A 19,664-nucleotide genomic window follows, 5' to 3' on the forward strand; every position below is an offset into this window, starting at 1 on the left:
ACTGCCCTGTGAAATCTGCGATCCGGCCTGCCCCTGTCCTGCTTTTAAGCATCAAAAACAGGCTTGTGCTGTCTGGCAGGGTGATCAAGAGCTGCCATGGCTCCCTCTGTCACATGCCTTCCTTCCTGACCAAACGCTGATAAGCATAATACCGGTTTTGACACACACACAGTGCCAGTCACATAATCAGACATGTGGTTCTCCAGAGTACTTCCTTTCTTACATCCTTTTTGTTGTTGTTGTGGAAGCTTGACTTTGAGGCCATTGTTCCATACTTCATGGATCACACACAGTTGATGTGTTGCAAAAGATTTGTCAAATAATTCCAGGTGGTGTGTGGAGAAACCCATAAGGGCAGTAGGAATGTTAGTGTGGAATTTAATCAAACACATGCCACCAGAGTAGGAATGGCAAAATATCAACTGTCAACTCCTTCCACTGAGACATGCTGTTGTGCAAATCAAATGCAATTGTGAAATATTTTATTTACTCTTTGATGGTGTTTATTATATGACTAGTACAGATTTTTGGGGAACTTTAACATCCTGGTCTTCCAACTATTCTAAACTGAGTATTCTACCCCGTGCATACTACAGTAAGCAACCACTCATACTCGCTATGACTGCTAAGTTGTATGGATGGTAAAAGATTCTGAACACAGCCTCTGGCTCTTTATTTTTCATCCCTCTGCTCCCTACTTCATCTTCTTTCATTTCCTTAAAGACATGCTCTGGAACTTTGGCAACTACTAAGTATTTGAGAAACCTCCCGCTTTGGGCTGGATGAGCCAATGTATAGTTCATATATGCATCATTTATGAGCAGAATTACTGGCTCACCTCAATTTGCCACTAAATCCCAAGTTTGAAAGAGACAGTTTTTCTGGAAGCTGTGCTGCACCATTTTCCCCCACGTGTGCCAGCGCCCTAGCAATTAGAGTTCTAGCCAATGACCTTCAGCCCATCACCATTTGAGTGACAGCTAAGATGCACACACAGCAAAGCGAGAGCAATGATGTGATGCACATATCGGCACATATGTGACATCCTATGCAATTTTCTGGGACCACATTTGACTTTCAGATCTAAGGCTAAAAAAGTATGCAGAAGTCCAGGAGAATCTAAACTGTTCCCCTCCAATGCATCTCCATGCGTTCACTTCCTTCACGTGGCCCTGGTTTCCTGTTCTAAAAGAACAGCCTGAGAGCAGCCACGACCTTATTATGTAAGTCTATGGTCATGACTCACAAGACAGGGGCAGCCCCAAAACAAAAACGGGCCAGATCAAGCGAAATATAAAATGTAGCCCCCCCCCCATCAGTCTGAAAGATTTCAACATTGGTCAGGAGCCACCAAGAGTCAGTGTGTAGTTCAGATGCTGTATTTGTCCTATCCTCTCAGCTCTATAATACAAGGTGGTAGAGGCTAGGCTACGAGGTCTTATACAACAGGTGGGTCTAATCCTAAATGCAGTTTGGGCATATTCCAGCCGGTATCTATTCCACAAACTACCACCTGCTAAATCTATGATGTTAAAATGCCTATTTACTCTGTTCCATCAGCCCAGCCAGGCAATATATAAACTTGATATCCACTATAAAAAGCATCTCGACATTATCTCACATTTCTTTTAGATTAAAATGTTCAACAGTGGAGATTTGTATAAACCTTATGGCCTGTCTCTCCGACATTTGCAACATTGTTTCATTATTCAAATTCAAATAATGTTTCATTATTCAAAGGAGTCGGGACGAGAGAGAGGCAGGCAGCGTTTCTCAGCCAGTCGAAATCTTGAATGACCTGGCATCATTTTATGGATATATACAAAGAAATGTCAATTGAAAAAAGGTCAAACGAAACTAAGTGCAGCTTGTTTGCAGTCTTTCCAGCTTCTGCTTGAAGTTAATGTGTTAGCTGTGTTGTTGGCTAGCTCTTCTGAACAACTGTGTCCTGACGAGAGAGCACATTTTCTATGCGAGGTGAAATCGTGCCTCATTAGCTCATTGTTATGGATGTGTCCAAATAAATGTCACTAGAAAACAGCTTAAACAAATGCAGCTAACGTTACTGTTGTTATTCTGTCTGCACTGTTTAACGTGACTGCAAGTTAGCCGTACTTGGCTAGCTAGCAAGCAAGGGATAAGAACGTTTCCAGCCAGTATGGCAATGTAACATTTAGAACGAACTACTGGGTCACGACCATAGATACAGAACAAAAAAGACAAGTCACGTCTCCGGCAACCGAACCAATAGAACCAAGAACCTGCCGGCTTGGGTAGCAAACCCTAGATTTGTTTCGGGACTATATCTTGTGGAAGGATGAAATATGAATAAATTAAACTGTCAATCATTTTTTGAATATATTGGTAACCCGTTGTATAAAAGTGATAATGCACTCGAAGCCGGTGTTATTGGCTAACAACACCCGTGCCAACATATCCTCCAAACACCGGCTTCTCGGGCATATCATTTATGTAGCCTACGCTCTAGCTCTCCCTAGCTGCATTGCTGTGTGTAAAGTGAGTCCAGTCTGTAAGGCCAGAATTCTAACTTATATTTTTCTTGTCAAATCACATAAACAAATGCCAAATAACTCAACTTTTTTTTAAACTGAAATTTTAAACTCAAACGTGTTTATTCCTGCCAAATCACAACGATAGATGGAAGTAGAGTTGTTGAATGAAGAATGTTTGCAGTAACATTAACATCATGAAATAAAATACATATTTTCCAAAATGTTTTATTGGATTGGAGAACACATTGGGAGGGATCTTAGACCATTCCCCAATACAAAATCAGGTCCTTGACATTTTGAGCTTATCAAAGAACCACCACCATATTTTACAGTAGGGGATGGATAAACATTTACAGAATGGTTACCTGGAGGAGGGTTTTGTATATACACTACCGGTCAAAAGTTCGGGGTCACTTAGAATGTCATTTACAATGTCATTAATGTAATTTACAACATTAACAATGTCTACACTGTATTTCTGATCAATTTGATGTTATTTTAATGGACAAAAATGTTTGCTTTTCTTTCAAAAACAAGGAAATTTCAAAGTGACCCCAAACTTTTGAACAATATATATATATATTTTTTTTTTTTCTAGTCCAGGGGAGAGTCATGTAATTGATGAAATGTCAATATTTTCAGCGTTTTAGAATGAGTTGCTTAATAGGCTATAGATTGACGTGTGCCCGATGCTGCCCCTCAAATCTGATTCTCTGCTGGGTGCGGAATATCAGGTGTGCTTACAGGCTATTTAGTGTGGTTCAATCAAATGATCCACAGCCTATAGAATACAAAGTGCATGCTCGGAGAAGCATAGAGCAAAGTTATATTTCTAAGATGGCTGCTGGGATGGTGTAAATAAAACGGGGTTGCATTACACACGGCAGTGGATATTCCAACCCCGGCCTGCTCTGCTCATCCAAAACGTTATTGTGTGCTGCCTAACCAATGGCTGTGCAGGACTATGCTAGCAGTTCAGGAGGAGAGTCAATGGCTTATTCAGATTTTTATTTATTTATTAGGCCTAGTCCAGAAAATGCACTCTTGCGCACAGACTAGCCTATAGCCTATATTCTGTTCAGTTTGAGGAGAGCGCAAAGATAAGGAGATATGGAGGTCAACTTTGATAGCTTGTTACTACTATAATAGATTTGATTAAAAACAATATTTTTCTTGCTAATTATGTATTTATCAGTTATTGACCTCACAATAAGCCAGATTTCAGTAATTTACATTGTGGTGCTGAAACTTGAAGCAGCAGCTGCAGCACAATCAATCGGAAATGGACAGCTCATGGTGCTGAAAGTAGGCAAATTAGAGTAGAAATAATTCATTTCAAGAGGGCTTCGTGTTGGAGCCTATTTCTTCCTATCTATTTTTGAAGAAAAATAAAAACTGATGTGATTATATAAAGGGATCTATAACAGTGCTATGGTCCGCGATGCTCTCTGCTAGAAACAAGCTGTATGGGGACAGTTTCATTGCAAACAAGACACACTGATTTGGCATCGGAGAAATATGATATCCAACAAATGTAAACGCCTAGAGTTTTCTAAATGGCATTGGTACTTGGACTGGAACTGGTGCTATTGTCAGATGACATGAACATAGAGCTTTTTGGCCACACACACACACGTGGTGGGTCTGGCGTCTGCATATGCAGAAAATAACCTCATACCTACTGTAAAATGTGGTGGTGGATCTTTGATGTTATGGGGCTATTTGGTTTCCACTGGTCCTGGGGTCCTTGTTAAGGTCAACGGCATGATGGACTTTACCAAGTACCAGGACATTTTAGCCAAAAACCTGGTTGCCTCTGCCAGGAGGCTGAAACTTAGCTACAGGTGGATGTTCCAGCAAGACAATAACCCCAAGCACACATTACAATCTACAAAGAAATGGTTAATTGACCACAAAAATCAAACATTTTGCAATAGCCAGCTCTGTCTCCGAACTTGAACCCGATTGAACCTGTGGTTTGAATTGAAGAGGGCAGTCCATGAGCGCAGATGAAGAATATCAATAATCTGGGAAGATTCTGTATGGAGGAATAGTCTAACATCTCTCCCAATGTGTTCTCCAATCTCATAAAACACTATAGAAAAAGGCTGTGCCGTTATCCTCACAAAGGTGCCGGAGTATTGAAAAGAGGGGTGACAATAATTTTGACCCCATCTATTGAGAAAAACAAAATCTCTTTCTTTGAGCAGTTGTATTAGTATAAAATCATATCATTTAAAAAAAAATTGGGAGCATACATTATAGCTCAGTAATTGTATCATTTTTTTAATACAGTCTTTTTTGCTCATTATCAAGTGTGCCAATACTTTCAGTCATGACTGTATGTGTGTGTAGTCACTCACTCATCTCCGTCACGCCGGCTGGTGCGTGTGTGTATGTAATAATGTAATCTTTCAAGTTTATCTTCACATCTCTGTTCTGCTCCGACCAATCAGTGCTCTTCATTTGCTGTTTTTGATTGAGTCAGGCTTGTTGTCTGAGGGAAACAAATCCATATTGAGGATATTGAGGCAGACCAATCAGTGCACTCACACATGATCAACATTTTAATGTTTATCTAACTGTTAACCTATAACGTCTCACCTTGTCGACCATTTCCTGCATTTTGTGGATGAGGGCGAACATGTGACCAGCGTCCTCCTTCAGCTTCTTCTCATAGGATGAGCTTCGAAGTTCCACCTTCTCCAGCCTGCTGCTAAGACCCTCCTCCTGGCCCTGAGTGACAGCCGCAGCATCCACTGAGGAAGAATAAGAGAGGGACAGTGAAGAAAGAGGAGCAGAGAGGGGGAAGAGGCATAAAAAAATGGTTAGCCAATAGAAGTCTATGAAATTAACAAGATATATAATAAGAGCCTCACAAAATGTGTAAGTGTGTGAGAGAGAAAAAAAAGAGACAAGTGTGTGTAGTACCCAGTGCATCCTGTAGGGTGGCGATGCGTAGCTCCAGGGCTTTCCGTGTTCTGTCTGCTGCTTCCATGGCCTGTAGCAGGCTGGGGATGTTTACCACACTGCCCTTGTAGGAGACCACCTCAGCCCCCACAGCTGCAGCTGGCCCCCTGGATCCCCCAGACTTCCGGCCACAAGCCTTCTCCTTCTTTGGAGCTCCACGAAACAACCCACGGTTACCTGAATACAAAGAGACTTAATGTGAGCGTGTCAGTACTCACCCCTGCCCTCTCACTGATTGGGGACACACAGATAACAATCAGAAAAATACTGAACGTGTGTGTGTGTGTCTAACCTTCCATGCTGATATCAGGTTCTGTGTGGTCCGTCTCCTCCCAGCGAGAGGCTAGCATCCTGTATGGACATTGCCCCTCCACACACACCTTATTCAACAACACCTGGACTTGGGTGGGTGTGAGCCACAGCCCTAGTGACAGTAAGATGTTGTGAAGGTCTGCTTGTCTGAGGCTGCCAGTGAGCCGTTTGTCAAAGAACACACAGGCCAACAACACCCTACGAGACAGCACCTAGAGAGAGGGAGAATGTTAGCAATTTTGTTAATAATAATTAAAACAATTTCTAGATTTAGATAAAACTATAACTAATTGAACTCTGCACGCCTAGTGAAAAGAGATTTGTGCTGTGGGTTATAAAGTAAGCAGAAAGGGTCATTAAACTATGGTTGAACTGACCCAACTTAGCCCTGAGATGTGTACATAAGTATTCAGAACCTTTGCTATGAGACTCGAAATTGAGCTCAGGTGCATCCTGTTTCCATTGATCATCCTTGAGATGTTTCTACAACTTGATTGGACTCCACCTGTGGTAAATTAAATTGATTGGACATGATTTAGAATGGCACACACCTGTCTATATAAGGTCCCACAGTTGACAGTGCATGTCAGAGCAAAAACCAAGCCATGAGGTTGAAGGAATTGTCCATAGAGCTTCGAGACAGGATTGTGTCGAGGCACAGATCTGGGGAAGGGTACCAAAACATTTCTGCAGCATTGAAGGTCCCCAAGAACACAGTGGCCTCCATCATTATTAAATGGAAGAAGTTTGAAACCACCAACTCTTCCTAGAGCTGGCCGCCTGGCCAAACTGACAAAGCTCTAGAGTTCCTCTGTTGAAATGGGAGTCTTCCAGAAGGACAACCATCTCTGCAGCAGTCCACCAATCAGGCCTTTATGGTCGAGTGGCCAGATGGAAGCCACTCCTCAGTAAAAGGCAAATGACAGTCTGCTTGGAGTTTGCCAAAAGGCACCCAAAGACTCTCAAACCATGAGAAACAAGATTCTCTGGTCTGATGAAACCAAGATTGAACTCTTTAGCCTGAATGCCAAGTGTCACGTCTGGAGGAAACGTGGCACCATCCCTACGGTGAAGCATGGTGTGGGAATGTTTTTCAGCGGTAGGGACTAGGAGACTAGTCAGGATCAAGGGAAAGATAAACGGAGCAAAGTACAGAGAGATCCTTGATGAAAACCTGCTTCAGAGTGCTCCGGACCTAAGACTGGGGCGAAGGTTCACCTTCAACAGGACAACGACCCTAAGCACATAGCCAAGACAACGCAAAAGTGGCATTGGCACAAGTCTCTGAATGTCCTTGAGTGGCCAGCAAGAGCCCGGACTTGAACCCCATCGAACAGCTCTGGAGAGACCTGAAAATTGCTTGGCAGCGACGCTCCCCATCCAACCTGACAGGAATTGATAGAATCTGCAGAGAAGAACAGGAGAAACTCCCCAAATACAGGTGTGCCAAGCATGTAGTGTCATACCCAAGAATACTCAAGGCTGTAATTGCTGCCAAAGCTGCTTCAAAATACTGAGTAAAGAGTCTGAATACTTATGTAAATGTGATGTATGCTAATTTATTACAAATAAAAATTCCCCAAAACCTGTTTTTGCTTTGTCATTATGGGGTAATGTGTGTAGATTGAGGGGAGGGGGCAATCTTATACATTTTTGAATAAGGCTAATGTAACAACATTTGGGGAAAATCAAGGGGCCTGAATACTGTCTGAAGGCACTTTATATATATTTATTATAGGCGAAAGGGCTATAAAATAACCTTTCCAGTGGCACTGAAGATGAAGACTATGCTACTCACCGGGGATAAGCTACTTTGAAAAACAGTGCTGTTTGCTCATAATTGGGAGTTGAGAAATATTGTTTTAGGTTCTACAGACAGATTAGGCATTTTCATTCCAAACTGTACGTTTGTCCCGTGATTGTCTTTGTAAATATGCGAAAGGCAAACTGACCGCCGCAACCAAGTTTACTAATACAATCCATAGATGTCAGTACAGGCAGCCATTACTAATGTACCCATGAGGTTAACAGTCAAATTGCCAGGGTTAGAGGTTCCAAACCCTTCTATGGTTGATATGTCTATGGCCACAAAGGAACAAGCGGTTCTATATTTGGCTCAAGTGCTGCCCACATTGCAGCCTTACCGACTCTACACAGAATGTACAAAACATTTAAAACACCTGCTCTTCCATGATAGACTGACAAGATGAATCCAGGTGAAAGCTATGATCCCTTATTGATGCCTTATTAAATCCACTTCAATCAGTGTAGATGAAGGGGAGACAAGGCTTAAAAATACTTCTTTAACCTGAGACAATTGAGACATGGATTGTGTATGTGTGCCATTCAGAGGTTCAATGGGCAAGACGTGCCTTTGAACAGGGTATGGTAGGTGCCAGGTGCACCTCTGTGTATCAAGAATGGTCCACCACCCAAAGGACACCCAGGCAACTTGCCACAACTGGGAAGCATTGGAGTCAACAAGAATTTTCTGAGGGGGGGTGCAACTCAATATTAGGAAGGTGTTCCTAATGTTTGGTATACTCAGTGTATGTGCTTGTGATCAAACTTAATCCACAGCTATTTTTTATAAGCTATTGATCCTCTGTGGCTAAATGATACTCTCTGGTGTAGTATTTTGAATGATTTTATTTATGTCTGTTCAGACAGGAGTAACATTTTTGCCAAAATGATTTAGAGGGTGCTGGAGCACCCCTACTTCCTGTAGCGATTCTATGAAGTATAGTAACTTCTAGGGGGCCCTAGTATTCACAGTGTATGTGGGCCTTACATTGTGCTTTAGGAGGCAGTCTGAATTCTCACTAGTAATTCCCTCCTCTCCCAACATCTCTGGGGAAAAAAATAAGGAAAAAAGAAAGCAATTTTAGTACACACACAGCTTCTGGCATTTAACTTCCCCCAACCCAGTCTTTTCAGATCTTCATACCTCTTTCTCCCTCTCCCTCTTTCTCATCTATCTCTTCTCCATCTTCATCAGTCTCCTCCGCTGCTCTCCCTCCGCTCTCTCCTCTTTCTTGAAATCTTTTACTCCTCTCATCCCTTATTCTCTGCTTTTTGTCGTTCTTTATCTGTTCATCCTCCTGAAAAAGAGATTGGAGAATGTAAGCAGGACTAAATCAGGTGTAGTGAAGAAAACAGGTAACATGTTTATTTGTGTGTGTGTGTGTGTGTGTGTGTGTGTGTGTACCGTGGGTGTGTGTGTAGGCGTTAGAGAGCAGAGACAGCGGTAGAGCAGTAGACCAAAGTCCCTCTGAAGCATCTCACAAAACAACTCTGCCAGCAAGCCCACCTAGAGAGAGAGGTCCGTATAATCATTTATGTTGTATCATGACAACTAATCTACTCCAAAGCAGAGTAGTACAGTATATCTCAGTGTAACTCAGTGTGGTCTATGGGAGTACTTTACCTCAAAGGCCTCCTTGGTTGTGGAGGTGTGGGGCTCCAGGAGAGAGGAGAGGGGGACGGGGCAGAGGGCTAGCCCAGGACGGGGCCTTGCAACCAGACATGGAGCGGCAGGGAGAGGGGCCCCTTCCTCCTGATAGACAAAGAGACACAAACACGCACAAGGCAGCTTTAGAATGGCTGTGAGTTGTGACTTGCCTGATGACTCATATTGAATGTAATTCCACTGCTCTATCGATCGCCACATTCAGTCTGAGACTGCCATCCTAGAAGTCGTTTGCAGTGACGTCAAAGTGAGGGCCGCTGTACAAAACAAGTCATCAGAGACTGGATCGTCTCTAACCAATCAGAGTATCAAGGCCAATTACTATTTCCGAAACGCTGCTTTACCCACGTGTGTTCAAGCTCTGTCCCAACCCATCAGTTTTTGGGACCAATCAGAACGGTTTGAATCTGTTCGCATTCGAGAAGTCGTCGGGAAGGAGATCAAATCCAGACTATTCGTAGATTTGATCTGGGCGTGGCGTTTAGCCGGAGTGATGTGGATGGGTAGTCAGGCAAAGATGTGACTAATACAGGATATGTATCGAACTCTCACCTCACACACACACCATGGCCACACACTCACCTCCTGAGTCCTGAGTGTGCTCCAGTCATCTTCTGTAGGTACAATCCTCCAGACATCAGGTAACAAAAACACCACTGTCTCCAGCTTCCCCTCACAAACATAGCTCAGCTCAGCCATCTTATACCTGAGAGAGAGGGAGTTGTTCATCCCATTGTAAATGGAGTGCCACACAGTGTTGAAAAGGGGAAAACAAAACAAGCATTTGATTGGCTGGTTTACTACCTGGCTGTGTGAGAGTCAAAAGAGTGTGTGAGCATAAAGATGTGCTTGTGTGATCATGAACATGCAAGTGTGTATACTGACCACTGGGAGCAGCCACTGAGGTCCAGTCCACTCTGTTCCCTCACACAGCGCAGGGCTGTCCTCAGCAGTGCCCGAGGGTCCTTAAGCGGACTGGGACCGCCGCCATCTGTCTCAAGACACCACGGACCCCCCAGGGCCCGAAACTCACCCCCTACCTCCCCCAACAGGAACTGACAGAGAGATCATGTACAGTTGAAGTCGGAAGTTTACATACACCTTAGCCAAACACATTTAAACTCAGTTTTTCACAATTCCTGACATTGAATCCAAGTAAAAAATTCCCTGTTTTAGGTCATTTAGGATCACCACATTATTTTAAGAATGTCAAATGTCAGAATAATAGTAGAGAGAATGATATATTTCAGCTTTTATTTCTTTCATCACATTCCCAGTGGGTCAGAAGTTTACATACACTCAATTAGTATTTGGTAGCATTGCCTTTAAATTGTTTAACTTGGGTCAAACGTGTCAGGTAGCCTTCCACAAGCTTCCCACAATAAGTTGGGTGAATTTTGGCCCATTCCTCCTGACAGAGCTGGTGTAACAGTCAGGTTTGTAGGCCTCCTTGCTTACACACACTTTTTCAGTTCTGACCACAAATTTTCTATGGAATTGAGGTCAGGGCTTTGTGATGGCCACTCTAATACCTTGACTTTATTGTCCTTAAGCCATTTTGCCACAACTTTGGAAGTATGCTTAGGGTCATTGTCCATTTGGAAGACGCATTTGCGACCAAGCTTTAACTTCCTGACTGATGTCTTGAGATGTTGCTTCAATATATCCACATAATTTTCATTCCTCATGATGTCATCTATTTTGTGAAGTGCACAAGTCCCTCCTGCAGCAAAGCACCCCCACAACATGATGCTGCCACCCCTGTGCTTCACGGTTGGGATCGTGTTCTTCAGCTTGCAAGCCCCCCCCCCCCCCCCTTTTTCCTCCAAACATAGCGATGGTCATTATGGCCAAACAGTTCTATTTTTGTTTCATCAGACCAGAGGATATTTCTCCAAAAAGTACAATCTTTGTCCCCATGTGCAGTTGCAAACCGTAGTCTGGCTTTTTTTAAATGGTGGCTTCTTCCTTGCTGAGCGGCGTTTCAGGTTATGTCGATATAGGACTCATTTTACTATGGATATAGATACTTTTGTACCTGTTTCCTCCAGCATCTTCACAAGGTCCTTTGCTGTTGTTCTGGGATTGATTTGCACTTTTCGCACCAAAGTACGTTCATCTCTAGGAGACAGAACACGGCTCATTCCTGAGCGGTATGACGGCTGCGTGGTCCCATGGTGTTTATACTTGCGTACTATTGTTTGTACAGATGAATGTGGTACCTTCAGGCATTTGGAAATTGCTCCTGAGGATGAACCAGACTTGTGGAGGTCTACAATTTTTTTTCTGAGGTCTTAGCTGATTTCGCCATGATGTCAAGCAAAGAGGCACTGAGTTTGAAGGTAGGCCTTGAACTACATCCACAGGTACACCTCCAATTGACTCAAATTATGTCAATTTGCCTATCAGCAGCTTCTAAAGCCATCATTTTCTGGAATTTTCCAAGCTGTTTAAAGGCACAGTCAACTTAGTGTATGTACACTTCTGACCCACTGGAATTGTGATACAGTGAATTAATCTGTCTGTAAACAATTGTTGGAAAAATTACTTGTGTCATGCACAAAGTAGATGTCCTAACTGACTTGCCAAAACTCTAGTTTGTTAACAAGAAATGTGTGGAGTAGTTGAAAAACTAGTTTTAATGACTCCAACCTAAGTGTATGTAAACTTCCGACTTCAACTGCACTTAGTATGTAATTATGATTTGACCAAAGTTGGTGTATAGTGGGCTGTACCCAGTCACAAAGTAACCGTCCTCACCTTGATGAGAGAGGCAGGGTGCACAGCACCTTCCTGCTGTTCTTTCCGGTCCTGCAGCCCACAGCACTGTCTGTACAGCTCCTCTGAACTGGCCATGGACAACAGCAGCACCTGTGTGACACACACACCATTTAGGGGTTCCCGAGTGGCGCAGCGGTCTTAAGCATTGCATCTCAGTGCTAGAGGCGAACCAGTGCTAGTGGTTCGAAACCAGGCTGTATCACAACCGGCTGTGATGGAGACCCATAGGGCGGCGCACAATTGGCCCAGCGTCATCTGGGTTACGGTTTGGCCGCTATAGGCCATCATTGTAAATAAGAATTTGTTCTTAACTGACTTGCCTAGTTAAATAAAGATTACATTAAAAATAAAAAAATACACTACCCGTCAATTGTTATAGAACACCTACTCATTCAAGGGTTTTTCTTTATTTTTACTATTTTCTACATTATAGAATAATAAGTGCAAAGCTGTCATCAAGGCAAAGGGTGGCTATTTGAAGGATCTCAAATATAAAATATATGTTGAATTGTTTAACAATATTTTTTGGTTACTACATGATTCCATTTGTGTTATTTCATAGTTTTGATGTCTTCACTATTATTCTACAATGTAGAAAATAGTAAAAATAAAGAAAAACCCTTCAATGAGTAGGTGTTCTATAACATTTGACGGGTAGTGTATATAATAAAATCCAGTGGGCAAACAAGACACACAGGTGGTGAATGGGAAGGTGAGAGTCAGTGTTTGTTTGGTGTGCTTTACCTTTACAGTGCACTCTGCACCCTCTCTCTCAGTGTGTGTGTGTTGGTCAGCCTCGACGGGGCCTATGTGGTAAAGGCAGGGCTGTGGGAGGGGGAAGGGGAGGGGCTGGGAGGGAGGAAAGCTGTCAATCCAACTGATTGACAGGTGGCAGACGGATGGGGGGAGAGGGAGATGGGGGTAGCGACGCTGTAGCTCTAGACTGTCACAGGACACACTGGGGGGAGACGGCAGGGAGACAAAGGGGTGGTGATTAATTGATTACAAAAGTTAGATTCTTTGATTGACTGATTGCATAAATGAATAAATGACAAGTGGACTCACCAATCCCTGGGGAAGCAAGAGAAGAGGGCGGGACTCTGAACTGGGGTAGGGGAGGTCTTTTTGGGGTGAGCTCCCTTATCCTCCTCCTCCTTCCACCTCCTTCTCTTCTGGTCACCCCTCACTCCACTGTCCTCCCTGACACACACAAAATAATATTGCAGACAATAGATTTTCCCTGGGGTGAACAAAGAGACAGAACACACACAGACACACTCACCGGCGGTCTCCTCGTCTCCCTGCCTCAGCAGGTCTCTTCCTGATGCCTCTGCCCCAGCCCTCAAACTGACCCCCCCATGATGGAGTCTGCAGCAACCCCGCTGAAAGTGAGAGAAGAAATAAAAAAAATTAAAAACTCTATTCCCTATAGAGTTCACGTCTTCTGCGGCTGTATATGGCCTTTCTGTGACCCTAGGATCTAGGTGGATCAAAAAGGACCTAGGTGGATCAAAATGGACCAAGGTGGATCAAAATAGACCTAGGTGGATCAAAATGGACCTAGGTGGATCAAAATGGACCTAGATGGACCTAGGTGGATCAAAATGGACCTAGGTGGATCAAAATGGACCTAGGTGGATCAAAATGGACCTAGATGGTCCTAGGTGGATCAAAATGGACCTAGGTGGATCAAAATGGACCTAGGTGGATCAAAATGGACCTAGGTGGATCAAAATGGACCACGGTGGCAAAAGTAATGCACTATATGGAGAGAAGGGTGTGATTTGGGACAGGTTCACTCACGCTTGGCCACAGTGTGAAGGATGCTGGGGATGAGAGGAGGGATCTTGGGAGATTTGAGGAGAGGCTGTGGCTTGCTACCCAGAATGCCCGGTTTCTGTGCGTGTGCAGGCATCATGGAGGGCAGGAGAGGACGAGGAAACTTTGCCGTCTGAGAAGAGATGGAAAAAGAGGATAGAGTATACCTTTTCCTTATCCCTATTCAACCCTCTTGTCTGACACACTATTGGTTAACATAACAACAAATCAACCACTCAGATAAAATTCTACAAAATCACTGTCTGGTCCTTCTACAGTAATCTACATTACCTACAGATACTCTACCTGCGTGTCTTTGGTCAGGCTCTGTACTCTACCTGTGTGTGTTCTGTGAGGGTCTGTACTCTCTGGGCGCTCCAGCTGTGTGATTGAGACAGATCCAGGACAGCCTTTACCAGCACCCTCTCCCCCAGTGCCGGAACTCTCCCCTTCACCACACTGAGAGTTAACACAGTACACACAGTGTTTACCACCAGTTGAATGACCTCATAGAATTGAATAATTTAGTAAATGAAGACTGATATTTTAGCTATATTGCTTACACCTGTCAAAGCTTCTCAAATCGACATATGTGCATAATAGGGGGTTAGGGGTCCATTTGAGATTGGGGCATAACTACTGGAACTAAGTATTAGTCCTTTGTACCTCTTCTGAAAACGCACTTCCTGGTCCACCATCCCATAATGCTCCTGGAGCTGGGTCACGACCCCAGTGAAGACACGTTGCTTCATCTGAGAGCGAACACAAACACATCATTATAGACGCATTACACACACACACACACACACACACACACACACACACACACACACACACACACACACACACACACACACACACACACACACAGTTTGTCTTACTTGGCTATCCATGTATCTGCTCAGTATCACTCCTTAGCTGGATCGGTCTGGACCTACTGCTTTCTGGAACAGACCTGACACACGACCATAGAAATATAATTATTCTAGTTATGTTTCACTATATTGGATCACTCCAATATATTGGTATCACTGTGGTGGAGGGATACATCCGAGATGATGATTTACAGATTTACTTTCGTGTACACCTGTGTCACGGCTGGGGTCCGCCCCTATATATAGACACGTTCTCTTTCATTTTCTCGGCAGACGTCCATATGGTTTGAGGTACAAACTTTCTCTAGTTCGCTTGGTAAGTCACTGGTAAGTGTAATATCTTTCGTGGAAGTATACTCACTGGCTGTTTGCAGCCTGGAGCAGTTGGCCACATGGCCAGCCCCTCGAGTGCTGCACCTGTTGCGCGTGGTTGATCTGTATCTTCCGCCGTGGTTTGTCATACTTGTGTTTCGTTAGCGTTACACTACGACTCCGTGTGCATCCATTAGTATGGTGGCTCGTTGCCACAAACTGTAATTTACCTTACGCAACTTGCCCACTAGCTTGTTCAATGTGTGTGTTGTGAATTGGTTCTCTGCTAATTATCCTGCAAGGTTTTTTCTTGTTCTTTCCCCTGCAGAAGGTAAGAGTATTGTGGTGGGCTTCCACTACGTTGAGACATTAACTTTGAAGTTCCTTAATTAACGAAGTTACTCCATGATATAGTGATGTTTTTACTGCTTGGATATTAAAAGGTAATATTGCAGTAAAAATTAAAACTAACATACAAATCAAATCCATTACCTGGTTGCTGTTTTTTTGTCTGCCTGTTTTTCCCATATGGGTCTTCCCCGGTTTTTGCAGAGGTACTGGGTAATTTATCCCTCTCCGGGTTCCTATTCCTCTAAGCGGGTCACTATATAAGCCCTCCCAGGGCGTCGGACTCCTGCTCTGTTGGCTTGGCTGAGCTTATGGCTTCCCTTTGTGACAGATGTGATGGTGGCTTCCCCCCTGGGGATCTGCATACGTCGTATATGCACTGCCTGCGTTTGAGCCACACGGAGAGGGCGGTGGAACGCCCTCCTGGATCCCTGTTTTGTGTGGTGTTCTCAGAACACCTGCTCCTGGCGCGATTGGAGGCCATGCGCGAGTGGGTCGGCCAACCTCGGGCTCAGGCTGGGAACAAGCCTCTCCCTCAGGAGTGGTGTGCAGCAAGCTGTTATCCCTCTACTGGGCCCAGTACCCCTTCCAGGAAGCGTGGCCGAAGCCACCTCAGGCCTCTCGACTGGGCCCTTCTGCTGCCAGTCCTGGACGGGGGCATGAGTCAGACCGCTGAGACCACCTTGAACGGAAGGTGCATGCCCTGCATCAGGAGGTTGATAGGTTCGATAGCGACGACAGCTGTTCCCTGTTGGCCAGTGATAGGCTGTTCCTGGGGGACGATGCTAGCGCTGTTCACCACCGTGAGCAGGGCTACCAGGCCATCAGAAGCTGGCAACGGGGCTTCATCGCCCCCAGAAGCTCGAGAGGCTATGAGGAGCCTACTCACTAGGGTAGCCACTGCACTGGACATCAAACTGGTGGACAGTGAGGATTCTCCATCTGTCCCCATCTCTGCTGAGTTCCGCGAGGCCTTGCATGAGAGCTGGGCATCTGCCTGGGGGCGCTTCCGACTCACAGCAAAGACTAGACCATGGAGATATGTTGCGGACGTGGAGTCACTCGGCCTCCGGAAGTACCCCACTATGGACAACCCTGGATCCACCAGGGCCTCTGGGCTTGGATGTCTGGCTCACGATTGGCCAGGGCTGGAGCTTTTCGCATTCCCCCTGATCCAGGCTGTGCCTGACAGGACCAGGATGGCGGAGCATCGTCTGCTGCTGGTGGCCCCATACTGGCCCAGGCAACCCTGGTTCAGCCTTCTCCTGTCCCTGTTGTCTGGGACACCTTGGCAACTGCGGCATACCAGTTGCGCTGGCGGTTGTTCTGCTCTTGGTGCACTGGTATTGAGGTTGTGCCCGAGTCATGCGGGGTGCAGTATGTCCTCCAATACCTACAGTCTCGCTTGGATGAGGGCATAGCAGCCTCTACACTGAGAGGGTATTTGTCCACTATATCTGCTTGCCATGTGGGGTGGATGGACAGGTTGGTGGGGCGCTATCCCTTGTTCTCCAGGTTTATGAAGGGGGTTTGTCGCCTGCGTCCCACTAGGACCCGCTCAATGGCGAGCAAGGATCTGGATGTGATCTTGGCAGCTTGGGAAAGCCGCCTTTCGAACCGTTGGAGTCTGCCTCCCTGAAATACCTCTCTATGAAGGTGGTTTTCTTAGTAGCAATTACTTCCATGAAGAGGGTGGTGAGCTCCATGCTTTTTCGGTAAGTTCTGAGTGCTACCGGATGGAACCCGGTGGGAGGATTATATCCCTCCGTCCCAAACCTTCATTCCTCCCGAAGGTTCTGCTTATGATCTCCCGGCAGTGGCAGGGGAGTCTGGGCCTCCCTCCGGCATGCTGTGCCCTATGCGGACACTGGCTGCCTATGTGGAGCAGACACGGTCAGTGAGATCAACAGACCAGCTCTTTGTCATACCGCCTGGCTGGGAGGCCAGTGCTGGGATCTGTGGTGGCACATTAAACACGAGGTGTGGCTGCGTCCTGGGCTCTACTGAGATGAGTGCCCCTCACTGATATCTGTGCTGTGGCCAGCTGGTCTTTCTCTTGCGCCTTTACTAGGTACTATCAGGTAAATGTGGCACCTCCCTCTGCGGTTGGTTCAGCGGTCCTGGGCGTCGCCTCCCCTTCCCGGGGACTGTGCCGGGACCCCTCTTCCCCAATGACGACCCCTGCGTCTCGGTCCCATGCTGGGACTTTGCCGCTGGCTGGCCAGGTCCCTCTAGCGCCGATTAATCTGGTACGGGTATACCAATATATTGGAGTGATCCAATATAGTGAAACATAAAAGGTTACATACGTAACCACGGTTATGTGAGCTATACGGATCACTCCAATCCTCTACGGTGCTAGAGGCGCCTCAAAAATTATGTAGAGAACGTGTGTCGCGACCATGGGGTCTATATATAGGGGCGGACCCCAGCCGTGACACAGGTGTACACGGGAGTCAATCAGTAAATCCTCACCTCGGATGTATCCCTCCGACGTGGAGTGATACCAATATATTGGAGTGATCCATACAGCTCACATAACCGTGGTTACATACGTAATCTTTGTTCTTTTTGCACATGACAACAACTCAATTAGCCCACTTCTGATTCTCCCCCTGTCTCTGTGAAGTTCACTTTCCCTATAACCACTGGGTCACTAGTTCAAATTTCACTTGAGCTGTTCCCCCTCAATCACTACATGGAGATAACAAATCTACAGCATGCATGTAGTATTTGCCTACCTATCCATGCTCACGAATATTTCATGTTGCTGAGATTAAGCAAAAGCCCATAAATGGCTAGACTTATTGCTTGGTTGGCAGGAAAGCTGCAAGAGGGTCTTTAGCCCAGGAAGGGTAGAGACCTTTTATGGTGTGAAGTACATACTAAAGCAACAAAAAAAAGACTCCTCTTATAATCAACTGGACCCAATGTTCAGATCAATAGAAATATTAAAAATAATAATTATATTGAACCCCGATGGTTGACGCCATGGTGAATAACCTAGCTAGTCAGCTAGCTAGCTAAAACTCATGGCAAATACTTTACGCTGTAAGATCTGTGCATCATTGATTGGAGCATAAGAACCTGGGCTAGCTAGCTAGCTAACTGACGAGATGAATGAACACATTCATCTAACGTTGATGATCCTGGCTACTACAAAAAATGTTAGCTAGCTACAGTACTGGTAGCTAGAATTGAGATTATTTTTTAACTACCACCACCGAACGGTCACTTTGGACACACCGATCTAGCTTTTGTAATTATGAATTCGATTTCGAAAAAATAGCAAATTAGGTAGCTAGCTAGCAACAGTACTCACTCTGACACAAACTCTCCTTGCAATCCTTCTCTGGCAAAACGTTAGTGCTTTTTATGTTTTGAAGTGGAGCAGTCGCTACATGGGGTGTAATAATTACGCAGATTATGTTGCAAAAAGTTTCATAAACGGAAGAAAATGTAACGAAACGGGGAGGCACCTACGGCTAATGATTAGAACACTGATGTGCGGAGCCAGAGAGGAAGAGGCGAAGCAAGGGACAACCGGGACAAAAATCTATATTCTCCAGCAGGTGGCGTTGTTTCGTTTCTTTCGCTCACCAAGTGATGCATTTTAGTATGGAGGTCAATGAGAGAGTGCCGAAATTGGTCAACAAAAAATGTAATGGCTTATTTGCTACATGTGGCTTATTTAATTGAATATAAGTTTCGTAATGCTTAGGTTGTTACGAGTGTACTGATATAAGTAGGACACGTGAAATCCCGGCAACTTTGAGAAAAATACATAGATCATTGGAAAAATACTTTATATCTGCCCTCTCATTGGCTAGAATGGTCCCACCTGATCTTGCCTCTCCCGACTGCCTTCCATCTTTGAATACATTTATTTTCAACATGAGAGCGGCCAGTTGACTATCTGGCCAATAAAATGGATAATCTGTGGTTGACTACATTAAAATGGTGGAAGCCCTCAATGGCGCTGCCCATGCTAAAACGGCATTTTGGGCCATAGAGGCCTCTATCATCAAATATTTGTTATAACTAACCCATTGTTCCACCTGTGCTATTATTGGGTTTGTTTGACAGTGCAGGCCATTGCCTACTGACGGATCTACAAATAACCTTGCATCATAAATAACTACACATTATTTTTTGTAGGTCAGTCAGTAATAAATTACCCATGATACATTACGGTTTTGATCCTCTCGAACACGGCCCTCTACTCTATGAACATTTTCTTCGCGTCACTGTGTTCACGTGATGAAT

General features: G+C 44.8%; 1 protein-coding gene across 3 annotated transcripts; it reads right to left on the reverse strand.

The window, feature by feature from the left end:
* Window positions 1-2,614: 2,614 nt before the first annotated feature.
* ccar2 (cell cycle and apoptosis regulator 2) lies at window positions 2,615-19,664 on the reverse strand. Of its 3 annotated transcripts, none has more exons than XM_055873693.1 (19): window positions 19,577-19,664; window positions 14,745-14,818; window positions 14,530-14,615; window positions 14,202-14,322; window positions 13,849-13,996; window positions 13,328-13,427; window positions 13,111-13,245; window positions 12,790-13,003; window positions 12,025-12,135; window positions 10,150-10,319; window positions 9,847-9,970; window positions 9,223-9,351; window positions 9,004-9,105; window positions 8,743-8,896; window positions 8,587-8,645; window positions 5,776-6,007; window positions 5,445-5,660; window positions 5,118-5,272; window positions 2,615-5,010 (listed from the first exon to the last, which is right to left on the reverse strand). In XM_055873693.1, exons 2-19 carry the CDS (start codon window positions 14,754-14,756, stop codon window positions 4,966-4,968), a joined length of 2,313 nt encoding a protein of 770 aa, XP_055729668.1. In that variant the 5' UTR covers window positions 14,757-14,818; window positions 19,577-19,664; the 3' UTR covers window positions 2,615-4,965. The 3 variants fall into 3 exon arrangements, with proteins under 3 accessions (XP_055729668.1, XP_055729669.1, XP_055729666.1); XM_055873694.1 differs by lacking the exon at window positions 19,577-19,664 and adding an exon at window positions 18,882-18,949; XM_055873691.1 differs by lacking the exon at window positions 19,577-19,664 and adding an exon at window positions 18,721-18,945.

This window comes from Salvelinus fontinalis, chromosome 21 (genome assembly GCF_029448725.1).
Source record: "Salvelinus fontinalis isolate EN_2023a chromosome 21, ASM2944872v1, whole genome shotgun sequence".
Taxonomy (NCBI): Eukaryota; Metazoa; Chordata; class Actinopteri; order Salmoniformes; family Salmonidae; genus Salvelinus; species Salvelinus fontinalis.

Excerpts from the sequence above, each read along its gene's own strand:
- ccar2 (XM_055873693.1), bottom strand. Across the intron at positions 13,428-13,848 it reads CCTTCACACTGTGGCCAAGC|CGGGGTTGCTGCAGACTCCA; the intron begins GTGAGTGAACCT and ends TCTCACTTTCAG. Across the intron at positions 8,897-9,003 it reads CGCCTACACACACACCCACG|GAGGATGAACAGATAAAGAA; the intron begins GTACACACACAC and ends TCTCTTTTTCAG.